At 37.4% G+C, this 12,302-nt stretch overlaps 2 protein-coding genes across 2 annotated transcripts; both read right to left on the reverse strand.

The window, feature by feature from the left end:
- Positions 1 to 53: 53 nt before the first annotated feature.
- Positions 54 to 5,672, reverse strand: LOC117638777 (DNA replication licensing factor MCM2). Its single transcript, XM_034373895.1, is given in 17 exon segments — positions 54 to 314; positions 418 to 579; positions 1,013 to 1,195; positions 1,281 to 1,406; positions 1,514 to 1,660; positions 1,743 to 1,827; positions 1,971 to 2,087; positions 2,203 to 2,391; positions 2,478 to 2,650; positions 2,732 to 2,923; positions 3,023 to 3,157; positions 3,456 to 3,663; positions 3,756 to 3,975; positions 4,133 to 4,316; positions 4,421 to 4,590; positions 5,102 to 5,229; positions 5,231 to 5,672. Coding segments are annotated over 17 exon segments (2,751 nt in total). The 5' UTR covers positions 5,446 to 5,672; the 3' UTR covers positions 54 to 197.
- Positions 5,673 to 6,492: 820 nt separating this feature from the next.
- Positions 6,493 to 7,577, reverse strand: LOC117638801. Its single transcript, XM_034373929.1, has one exon. It carries the CDS (start codon positions 7,363 to 7,365, stop codon positions 6,775 to 6,777), a length of 591 nt encoding a protein of 196 aa, XP_034229820.1. The 5' UTR covers positions 7,366 to 7,577; the 3' UTR covers positions 6,493 to 6,774.
- Positions 7,578 to 12,302: the final 4,725 nt, after the last annotated feature.

Raw genomic sequence — 12,302 nt, forward strand, 5'->3', positions numbered from 1 at the left:
GTAGACAGGAATGCAGTACTAGGCAGAATGTTTGTAAGGAACATGAGACTAGGTAGCAGCATTCAAAGCAAATGGAAATTGTGAGATTTGTCCATAATCTATCTATAATTGCTAAATTATGTGGTTCATAGTTACTAATAGTCTCCGTCTAACATGAAAAACTCTTTCAACCAATTCAAAATCGATACTTTGTTGCATTATCTTGGAAGGTGATGCCTAATCAATCCCTGCTGTTCATCCAACACAAAGCCGGCTGATGAAAAAAGGGCACTCGTAAAGAAGGGTTTTAGATCAAAGATCTCATGCTCCTGTGCCTGCACAAGATAAATCCAATGCAAAAAGCTCGATGGTTAACTGCCTATTTTGTTTATGCAAGTAAAGTAAATTTCCAATATCAGCCGTTCATGATTGCATTACCATTCTCTGCAAATCTCCAACTCTGACATCAATATGGGTGAGCGCTGAACTAGAGCCAGAAACAATTTCTTCAAAGTGAATTGCGTCCTTCACAAGCTGACGCAGTAAATGGAGGAGCACATTGTTGTAATCCTTCTTGAAAGTCATGTACTTTCTGAAGCTCTGCAAATACAAAACAAATTCTTCAGGAATCGACCACTAAAGAGCTTCAAAGATTTTACCAACTAATCTTCTACACATTCTAATTCAAGCATGCATAAGAAAATTATCAGATTATAATGTTAGAGTAGGAACAAGATCAGGTATAGTTTAGTGATGCTTGATCATGAAAACGCACACACATAGTTCTAGTCTTCAAAAATTAAGGGCGTCCATATTCGGCCAAGACCTACAGCTACAGATGATTCTCATGAGAACTTATTTTCTTTAACTATAATGTAGAGTTCTATTGCTATGAGAAATAATAGCAAAAATCAGAACCATTCAATGTGGAAACTAGACTTGCCATTTTGTCACAATATTAGAAGCTTTGGAAGAATATCAGAACACCATAAGTAGGGGGGAAAAGTTAAGGGAAGATGTCACTCTTTGATACCTTTTGCAGAGCTTTCTGCACTCCAAATTTTTGGGTAGAGATAAACGAATCTAGTAATACACGAATTGCCATATCCACATCTTCTTGTATTACATGCTGTCTAAGGTGCATTCTTGCATGTGCTTCAGACATTCGAATCATTGATTCTATGTGCCTTACAGCTATGGGTACTCCTTGTCCATGCTAAACAAAAAATGAAAGAGTAAGTTTCCTATAAGACAACCCAAAACACAAACCTTCAAGTACAAAGACAAGAAGAGAAACTAACTGAAGATTCTCTCCGCAATTCAGCATAAACAAGTGTGAGCTTTTCCAGATCAGCGTCATGCAACCTTGGGAATACATTTAACTTGGCATACGTTAAGTATTTCTTTAGCATATCTTGAGAAAGTATCTGAAAGTTCAGGCAAAAAACTCTATGAGATTCAAAAAGAAAGAAACTCAATTCCAGACAAACCAGGAAGGTACAAGTGGATAAACTGGGTAGATATGAAGTATAACCTCTGGATCCACTGGGCTGTCGGAGGTATCTTCTTCAGAATTGCTTAAGGGCATATTATCCATGTTAGCTCCCTTAGCTTGCGACTTGAAATGGCTATCAACAACAAACTTTGCAAGCATTTCATCAGTGACGGGGTCAACCACATCCTGCATGTCATCAATTTCCTTCCCTGTGAGAATGAACGGAAACAAAATTGTGGAGAAGAAGACGAGTTTGTAGGATTCTAACCTTAACAACACAGAGGATGTCAAAACGAGAGACGATGGGATCTGTTAACTCGACATTTTGTGAAAATGTCTTAGAGGAATCATATCTGGAATACAGACATGCAGGTTAGATTTGTTCCTAGAAATACAAGTGAATGGCTCAATGGAGAATAGAAGATAGTGCCAGCTTTACAAATGCAACAAATTATGTCCAGTTGGCTACTCTTCGTCATTTATCCTCTTATCATACCTTCCACCAACAGGGTTTGCAGCTGCAATGACCGAGCAGCGTGCTTGGAGAGAAGTGACAATCCCAGCTTTTGATATGCTAATACTTTGTTGCTCCATTGCTTCATGAATACTCACCCTAATTGAGATGAAAATGTAAATGCTCAAATACTCAAAATAAGCTGGAAAGGGACGAGCGTGGTTGTCAGTTTTACATAATTGGAAGATTTACATATATACTAGCATTGTCATACCTATCCTGATCATTCATTTTGTCAAATTCATCAATAAGGCATATTCCCTTGTCAGCAAGAACAAGAGCTCCTCCTTCAAGGGTCCACTCCCTTGTAACAGGATCCTTGTGCACAGCAGCTGTGAGTCCCACAGCAGATGCTCCTTTACCAGTAGTATACACAGCTCTCTGCCCAGTCTTTTCAACATACCTTGTGGGGCAGAAATTGATAAAATTAATTAGATCTTTAGAGCCAAGAAATTGATTCACTTTTAAACTGATGGTAGTAGCTCTTACTTAAGAAACTGTGATTTTGCCGTGCCAGGATCACCTAGGAGAAGTACATTTATATCCCCTCGGAGTCGATGTTTTCCCTCAACATTTTTCTCTTGGCCTCCAAACATGGCAAGAGCTATTGCAGTCTTTATGTCCTCGTGGCCATAGATTGATGGTGCAATGGACTTGACAATCTGCGTTCATAGAACATATAGTTATTTCATGATAATACAAGAGATACTTAGTTGAGAAAGATACAAGGGTTTGGTAGCAACCCTTTCTCCTATTCTTGGGTCTTTAGACAACTTTTCGATCTCATCTTTATCTTCCTGGGTAAGTTTGTAAGCAGAAAAGAGGTCTTGCTTCTTTGTGATATAATTTGCTTCAACCACAGTGGCAAATACAGGAAACCCGTTCTTTGTATTCAAAGATAAGTCAAAATTATTTGAATAAATGCCAGTGACCTCCTGAAATAAATCAAACAGAACGGAAAACAGAATATTAGTAAGAATTCACTAAAACAAGTAACAAGAAAAAAATGAGGAAGACCAGGATGAGGATCCTACAATCTCTTCCCCTGGACGAGCACAATCAATTAGATCATTCAACAGTATCACTTCCTTGTATCTTGGAAGCCGACCTGCAGGCACAATTCCTGGGCTCTCTTGGAGTGTAAGCTTTTGATAGTTCCTGTATATGGTCTGAAGCAAGAAATAGATGGACACGTATGAGGTTCAATTTGTGTTTAACTTATATTCTTGTCTGAGAAAATGCATGGAAACCCAAAACAAAAAAAAGTAACTAATTTTACAGGGATACTGGACCCGAAACAAAAAACCTAACCTCTTACAGCTGTTTAGCATAATTGAGGTGCAGTATTAATTATAAGTTCCCATAACAGCCTCCACAACATTCAATGTTAATTCCCTTTCTTCTCTTCAGATTTTTCCAGCCAAAAAGAAAACTGAAGGCAAATGTATGTAAATTTGTAAAACTCACCTGCTCAATATTGACACTGAACGGTCCTTTTGATTGGCATTCAGGGCAAGAACCAACTTTAACTTCTGAATAAGAGTTCTGAAAGAATGGCCCCAAGATTGCCCCACATTTATTGCAATCGTACTTTACTTGTTGCAATTGGGGAAAGACCCCAGAGCGTCGGGTCACAACGCCTCCAATACGAATCATGGTATTCAAATGGATCTGCCTGCACACCATAAGAGCAGGATGACATTTACACCTCAAAGGAAAAAGGTAGCAAAGATGTAGCAAAAAAAGAAAAAAAAATCTCCACAATACCGAATGTTGCGAATCTGATCGTAAACAGGTAAGTTGGTTATCCTAACGTAGATCTTTTGATGGATACGTTTGTAATTGGGATGTAAACTAAACACCACATTCTTGGCAACATCTTCCATGACTTCCAGGACAGACTGGGGAGCATCAGCCAACCAAATGGCAATATTGGGATGAGTACCAATGAATTGCTTGTAATCAATCTCCAGACTACACTTATTGGCTACAAAATGCAACAGTGAGTTGATTCAAAATTCAAATTAAAGATCCAAGGCATTATGTAGCTTGCTGCTTGCACAACACATTGAGATAAAAAGTACAAATGGCCAATGTACAGTTAACAGAGCATAAGAGCCGGTTAAACAAAGCTAAGCCCTTACCTAATACCATCTCATTAATGAGGCGCACATATTCAATGTCAGAAGAACCCTTCTTCACAAAGGTGAGCAGAAATTCTTTGAACTTCTTGGCTATAAATCTTCGCACTTCATCTCTAGTAACCCACTCCCTGAGTGTTCCCTGAACACGATACATCTCAAACTCGGCTTCTTGGTCATCATCATCCTGCACATGAAATTCATTTAAAATGAGAAAAGCTTGAAGAAATTTACTCAAGAAATTCATGTAAAAGGTCATCCAAGTCAGAAGCATGATTTGTATAACTAAACCTCATAGCCATCATCATCAGTCTGGTCAGTCATTGGGACATCCTCTCTGGAGTTTCCACGCTGTGATCTTCCTGGTGAACTCTGCATTCCATCATTATCGTCGTAGCTTCTTGGAGGCCTGAAATCAGCCCTCGCCCTCTTTGAAGGCCTGTAGCTGTCATCATCAGTATCTGCAACCAAAATGCCAACAGAATCAACATTAAACTAACATAATCAACATCATCATCATACAATCTAATACAGCTATCTTTGGTTCCCAATTGTACGGAGACATTAAAGGCCCGTTCGGTAACATTTTAAGGGGTTGTTTTCATTTTCAGAGAACAAAAATGAGGCAGAAACATTCGGTGGCCCAAAAACAGAAAACACTGAGAATGTTTTCATAAAATGTTTATGAAAACAAGTTCATGTGTACTTGTAGAAAACAGAAAAAAGTTGTTTTCATTCTCATGGGAAACGTTTTCATAAACATAACTCACATATTATTATTTCAAATTGTACTACCAGACACTTTTCATTGTTTTTGTTTTCTGAAGATGTTTTCTAATTAATCTACCAGACGCATTTTCAGGTTCGTTTTCTTGTTTTCATTCTCTGAAAATATTCTAAGAAAACATTCTCCGAAAACGTTACCGAAGGGCCCTAAATTTTGACGGAAATAAAGTTTGGATGAGAGCTTACCTTGGTCATGGAGAAGATGAGGGAGCTTGCGAGTTGTTTGTACGCCATCGCGGGTATCGAGCTCAATTTCAGCGGCTCTGCGGTCGGCCATGATCTGATCCAAATCCCTCTCGTCCTCAACCGAGTCATTCGTGGAAGAGATCCTCTCCCTCCTCCTCTTCAAGGAGGACGTCTTCTTCGGGCTCATCCCTGACTATTTCCGGGTCGACGGCGGCCTCGTCGTCGTCGGACGATGATGAGAAGTTCTCGGATGTGCGGCTCGTGTGCGGCAGCTGATCCGTGTTGAACCCCACTGACGTCGGCGAGTCGGGCGTTGACGGCGGGTTCTCGGCATTTCCGGCCATTTCTTGAAATTAAATTTCTTTCGTCCTCTCAACTTCTCTGAACTTGTCCGTTTCTCTTTCTCTCTGCGGCTGAAAAACCGATTTAGGGCTACTCTACTTCAGGCTTCTAACTTTTGGCGGGAAATTTTCCCTCCATTTTGGCTCACGTGGGCTGCCTGCCACGTCCCCTGATCACTCAACTTCTTGGCACGCTGAGATTGTGATGATACCCAATTAAAGCCCACGAATTGTAGCCTCTATTGGGCGGAGTTTCATCTCTCGTCGTCGAGAAATTTGAGATCCACCAATTATAAACCCACGGATGATTAGACGACATGTCGTCTCGTCTATTATTGAGCCACTTTTTTTTTAATAAAAAAATTTATTACCGTTTCTGCTCCACCTCCAAAGATTAAAGGAAGATCCTTATGAGGCTTTCCAACACGTACTTTCAATTTCTTTTTGGACATCTGTAAACCGTCCAATCTCATAAAATTGTGCAAATTGTGCAAATTGTGCAAGTCATGTGCTATAGCGTAGGCCTTTAGAACTCCTCTTGTAAATAATAAAGCAACCCTTTCTAAATTAACCTAATTTAGGAGGAGGGCGGGTAACTGTTTTGATCAATGAAAATATTTTTGTTCACCATTTTAATTACTCTTTTTAATATTTGACATTTGTTCATAAGCATGACTATGATTAACTTTTTATTTTGATTTATGTAGCCATTGTTATACTTATGGACACGTGTTAAGATGTTGAGCATACACTTTGAGTTAAAGTGGTAAGCAAAAATGCTCCCCGTGATTAACTAACCTAACATGTATATACTATAAATATAATTAATTAATATGTAACAATGATCACCTCTTTAACATGCGTGGGTTCCCCTTTATAACACATATATATGATGCAACCCACCACCCTTGGCCATTAGTGCAAGAATCGACTTGTGATTGAGAAAGTAAAAAAAAGTTGTCTTAACAAATCGAACTACTAAGCACCAACTTGACATGCAGAAGGCTATTAGGCTTTGGAAAACAAGACACATATCTGGCTAGCAGATGATTGGAACTTGCAAGGTTACTCCAATATTTTATTCCATTTCGAAAGTATACATTACAAATAGCTTTACAGCCATTTTTGCATGTAAAAATTACAAAAGCCCTAAAGTTCTTTTCAGCCATGCTCAATATTCTCTGAAAAAGCCGGGCCAATAATGGATGCATGAGGCAACAAAACACACCACATACATACCTATTTATATAGGGGGTTTGATTCGATCCATCGATCCATTGATCCCTTCCCTAATGTAATTAACTAATGTAAACAAATCCACTTAAAAATTAATTAGAGGCTTCTCTCTAGCATTTCTTGATATCTCTTGAAGGAGAGAAGCTTTTGCAAGCGTATCTGTTTATGAAACCTGTTAATGAACAAATCCGCAACCTGATCAATCTCATCTTCCAGCTTGAAATCCTCCCCTTCCTCCTTGGAATTCCTCACGATATCAATCACCGACCCGCCATCCTTCACGTCGTCAAAGTTCTCGTCTTCGTCGAACATCGAGTGCCTCAGATCCGGGTACTTATTGTCTTCGTCCTCGTCCTCCTCGGCCATGGCATTGTAGCTCGAACAAGCACCAGCCGAACGCGAGTACTCGTTGGCGATGGTGTTGTAGAGAACGAGGGCCTTGCTTCTGTCCGATCCCTCGTCGTCCTCTTCATCGCTTTGTTTGTGGCGGTGGTCGTGGCCGAGGAGGCTGTGGATCTTGTGAGACACCGTGTCCATCAAAACCTTCTTGTTCTTCATCAAAGAGAACATTATGAGGCGGGCTTTCACCGCGCTGGTTTTGCTCTTGATGGCCAAGGACTTGGATTTGGCTATGGTGCTCAACAAGGTCATTATCTGTTTCAAGAAAACAGAAGCCTTGTTCTTCATGATTTTCTAGCTCGATTGAGTACGTACACTCACAAAACACAAAAACAAACCTTTGAATATTAATTAGAAGGAAATTAAGAAAGATATAGTATGACTAGTGGTTTTGTATGAGATTGAAGCTCAATTTGCATGAAGGAATTCAAGAGGCCTTGGTGGGTTTATATAGAAAGCAAAAGGCTTCTGCTTTCTGGTCATGGGGTGGGGCGAAAGTGAGTGAAAGCAAAGAAGAAAGTGGAAACAAATTAGAAACACAAGTTCATTATTATTCTTATGGAACCATCCTCGCCGTACATGACTAGTAGACAAACAGTGGGTACGATTGTCTTTGGAAACAAAAGCTTGGTGACGAGGGCTATTTATATTACTTTATATTAATTCATTAATGTTCGAAGACGATTATACCCCTGAGCTTAGCCCTGCTGGTGGGATAAAGTGACTGCGAGATCTCTCAAGTTGGGGGTAAATATTTCACTTTATTATGGTGCTAAGGAATTAAAGGTGTTGAAAAGGGCTTTGGACGGCGAAAGTTAAATTAAAGCCAGTGAAAAAAATGATATTTAATAGGCAAGAAAAAAGCAAACTATTCGTTGCCTCAAGCACTAAGTTTTGGAGTTCCTGCAGCAAAATGCAATGCTGAATGTGAATCATATTAATCATATAAATATGCATAGAATAGAAGAAAATATGTGCCTTTTACTGCTATGTACCCTGTTTGGAAATTTGCAAGCGATCCTAGGGAGATCGCATTTTATATACCAATTTGTTTACGATAAATTTTTGTATGGTGTACCATTTAATTACACGAGACATATAAAAATATTTTATTTTTATATTATATGTGTATTGGATAATATTTTTACATGTTTCATGTGTATTGGGTATTATATCAGCTAGTTGGAACATATAAAAATTACTTTATATGTACCACTTCTCTAATAGAGGTGGAACCCACAAATACAATGGGTCTCACTTCTATTAGAGCAGAAAATTTTTTATGAAACAGGAATAACATTGTTTTATTATCTCTGACCAATCACAGATTGCTACGTGAAAAAATTATCACACATAACATACTGTAATTGACTTAAAGTTAAAAAATAATATTATCTATATTTCATATAGGTGTAATAGAAGATGCCGTGTATAAGGTGGTATAAAATGTGGTCTCCTAACTTTTTCCATTTGCAAAATATGTCGTATATAAGATGCGTCATTTGCTTTTACAGATACGTACCATACTGTACGTCAGTGCATATGCATGCTTGTTTATTCTATATATTTTTGTTTGTTTTTGTTGTTCTAAATTGATACGCAATATATAATTTTAATTTATGCCTACAGTATTTGATGCTTAAGTGGATTCTTTTGTAGAGTCACTGTCGTCGTGCTGGTTTTCTTATTTGTAAACAAATACTTGACCAAAAAAAAAAAAACAAATAAATAAGTTTTGATAACTTGAGATATAATTTAACAAGAATTGATAGATTTGACAGCAGAACCAGTTTTGTCGCAGATTCTGACCTGTGGGGTTCTGGCGTGCTTGCATTATCCCTCTAAATTCTTCACCGTACGAAGTATATGTGGTCAAAATGGAAGTGGGAGATTTGTTAATGCCTATATAAATAAATCATTTTGTTATAGCCTTTGTTGACTGTCAAATTAGTGATTATGATATGAGTGATGGCGTTTTGAAAGTGAAGTCAATATTATTTAGACAACATGCAAACGCTATCTATTTTTTATTATCGTTTTTTAATTTTCTTCCTGTAAAATATACGAATAATATATATAACAAATATGGTCAGATTATTATATCTAGGCTTTTGGTTATATTGAAATCAATAACGAGAGTCTTTCGCATTGGATGACTTTCATGGGTAAGTTAAACATCATAGTCTCTCCTTTCACACACTCAAGTTATCTCATTATGCCCCCTTTGGTTCATGGGAAAGGAGGCTTGGAAATGAGAATTCAATTACTTTTTCATGTTTGGTAAGTCTAATTACGGGAAATGGTTGTCTGGCATATGAGAAAGTAGGGGGGAAAGTGAAACCCTCCTCTTAACTTGGGTTTTGTTTTTCCTCCTCATGGGAAAGTTTGGAAAAATGAGTCAACATTCAATGCACAATTTTCATGAATTTATAATTACAACGTATCATTAAATGCATTCTTTTTTTATTTGATTTAATATGGGTATAATTAGAAAATTATAAAAACTTTGTTTTCCATTCCTACTCAAAACAAACATGGGAAAGGAAACAAAGTGAAATTTTCGGTTACTTTCCTGACGTTACCAAACATGGGAAAGGAATCTTTCATTCTCATTCCTTGGGAAATGACATGGGAAATGATTTCCCATCAAATCCATTCCGTGAACCAAACGGAGCCTTAGTGTGTGTGAGAAAACAAGAAATTGAAATATTTTTATAGAGAAGGGAATTTGAAGGTGGAATATATACTTATGATCTTCTTGTAAATTGATGGCGTATATCACGTATATGGTTTGAACTCCTTTCTTTAGACTTGAAACTTGATTTGTATATATGGGTTATGTAAGTTGACCATGATAATGAGTTTGACTTTGTGTGTTGAAGTTTGAGTCATCTTCTCTATAAATTAAATTAATTTTAGAATAATTTAGACTATCACTTGTATCGAAAAAACAATAACAATTGAGATCTGACTAGTCATGCACATGAAATTTTATTTAAAATTTTCTATATTGAAAAGCATTGAGTAATGGCATTCTTGTGAATTTCTCTGGAGCTATCATTGTTTGTCTAAGAAATTATTGTGTGCCCTTTTGAGTCCTTTTCGGAAAGAACACTATTTGCCTCTTTACCTATAAGGAGATACTCCTCCTTTACGAGAATCAGTTTGACACATATGTAAAATAATTCATAAAAAACACACAAAGAAAATTCTTTTGCACACATATCATACTGCTATTTGATAAGAATGTAAAAATTCCAACTTACCTAATAAGGAGGGAATATTGTAAAAATATGGTAGAGGTAATATCCAACCCAGAGACAGCTTTCTTTCTATTATATGCCAAGGAATGGAAAACACCGAACCATGGAAGCTTTATAGTTGTCTTTGACAAAAGCAAACACCTTACTTTAATTCTTCTTTAAAATAACACACGTTGAAATTATTTGCTAACCCTAGATATTTCATAACTTTATGTTTAGGCACATGATGATGCATATAATTGAGATTAATTCTTGATAAATCTTTCTCCACAATCACTAACATATAGAACCCATCCTAATAGAAAAATAATGCAAAAGTGGGTTAGGCCAGCTAGTTGGCCAGTGAGCCAAACCCCTTACATCCCCTTACACCAAGTTTCAAATTCTTTGGTAATTTAGACAGGAGTGCTGCTATTTCCACATACCTGTCTTATTTCTCCACCCACCTTATTTTCAAAATTTTAAAGACAAATTTACCCATGTGTAAAATGACTTCTAAAGTCACGCAAGCCACTTGGACACTAATTTACTCTAAGTTAACATTGTTAATTCAAAATAAAAGTTTTAAAAAATTTAGAAAGAAAAAAAAAAAAAAAACTCAACAAACAACCACAAGACTGCCAACTCGACCCCACGACAACCAACCTCCCCTCCTCACCTCCAGCCATCTCTCTCCCAACTGGGCAACTTGAGAAGGAAATGGCGAGCAGACTACCCACGCGACCAATTGTGTATTAGATGACTATATTTCTAACAGATAAGCCATGCCATTCTTTTACCATTTGATGCACGCAGGTTGTGTTCTTCTAGCCTTGTGTGTCTAGTCAGTACATAGGCAGCCATCACACTAGGAGGTTGATTTATCATTGAGGCTTAGGCAAAATGTTGAACTACTAAAACAGAAACTCAAAGAGAACCCCAGGTACAAACCTTTTAAATCCTTGTTTATTTATTCGTGGGTTGATTGAAATAAAGAAAGGAGAAGAACGTTAGAATGGGATTTAGGTGGACTTAGTGGGTCATAACAAAGGTTTGACAGAGGGTTTGAAGCAGTTTCGAAGCTTTTGTTTAATACAACTGAGGAGGAGGCGGTGGCAGCTTGGCTGGCGGTGGAAGGTACGTGGTTCTTGTTAGGTTTGGTGGACTGTGTGGCGGGTGGCTGCCAAAACTTTTCATTTTCTAATTTTCTGTTTTCATTTATTTTTTAATTATTTGGACTCAACGGTGTTAAGTTAGGGTTAAAAGTGTTAAGTGAATGTCCAGGTGTCAAGGGTATTTTAGGAATAATAGTGAGTGGAAAGATAAGATTGTATTTTTTTAAATTTAAATAGTGAGTGTGAAGATAAGGTGGGTGGGAACATAAAACAGGAAGGTGGAAATAGCAACACTCTTTATACTATCACTTGTAAATTAAATTATATATATATAAAATTAACGCCATGAAAATTAGAGCGTGAAAATACCTTCCTATTGTTGGTAGGTGGTAAAGTTCATTAGCTGAGAATCTTTTCAAAAATAAACTGAATGGGGAGGCATGGTCAAAAGTCATAGGAGTTGATCAAACTTATAAGTTAATTGCCTTGCCTCTTGGTGACTTGGTCCAACAGCAATGACCGAAGAAATAAATAACAGCCAAGTCCTTCGTCGTGCATGCTCCATCAACTTCTTCTAGTCCACCCTGTGCAAGAAGAGTGAGAATTCGGACGCGTCTTGACTTTGCACTAATTTTGATTAATTTCTTTAAATTAATGTTAGTCTAGAAGGTTTAAGTAAAACCCAACTTTTTTTTTAAAAGTGAATTAATGTTAGTCTAGAAGGTTTAACTAAAACCCAACTTTTTAAAAAAAAAATGCACAAGTAAGCTAGATTCATAAATTAATAAAGCCATATACAAACTACGATGAAGGAACACAATACCATGAGTAAGATTGTCTAGGCGTGACTTGTGCGCGCATGGTGCAA

Source organism: Prunus dulcis, chromosome 1, assembly GCF_902201215.1.
Source record: "Prunus dulcis chromosome 1, ALMONDv2, whole genome shotgun sequence".
Taxonomy (NCBI): Eukaryota; Viridiplantae; Streptophyta; class Magnoliopsida; order Rosales; family Rosaceae; genus Prunus; species Prunus dulcis.

Coding starts and splice junctions, on each gene's coding strand:
- LOC117638801 (XM_034373929.1), bottom strand. CDS start 7,365: ATGAAGAACAAGGCTTCTGTTTTCTTGAAACAGATAATGACCTTGTTG.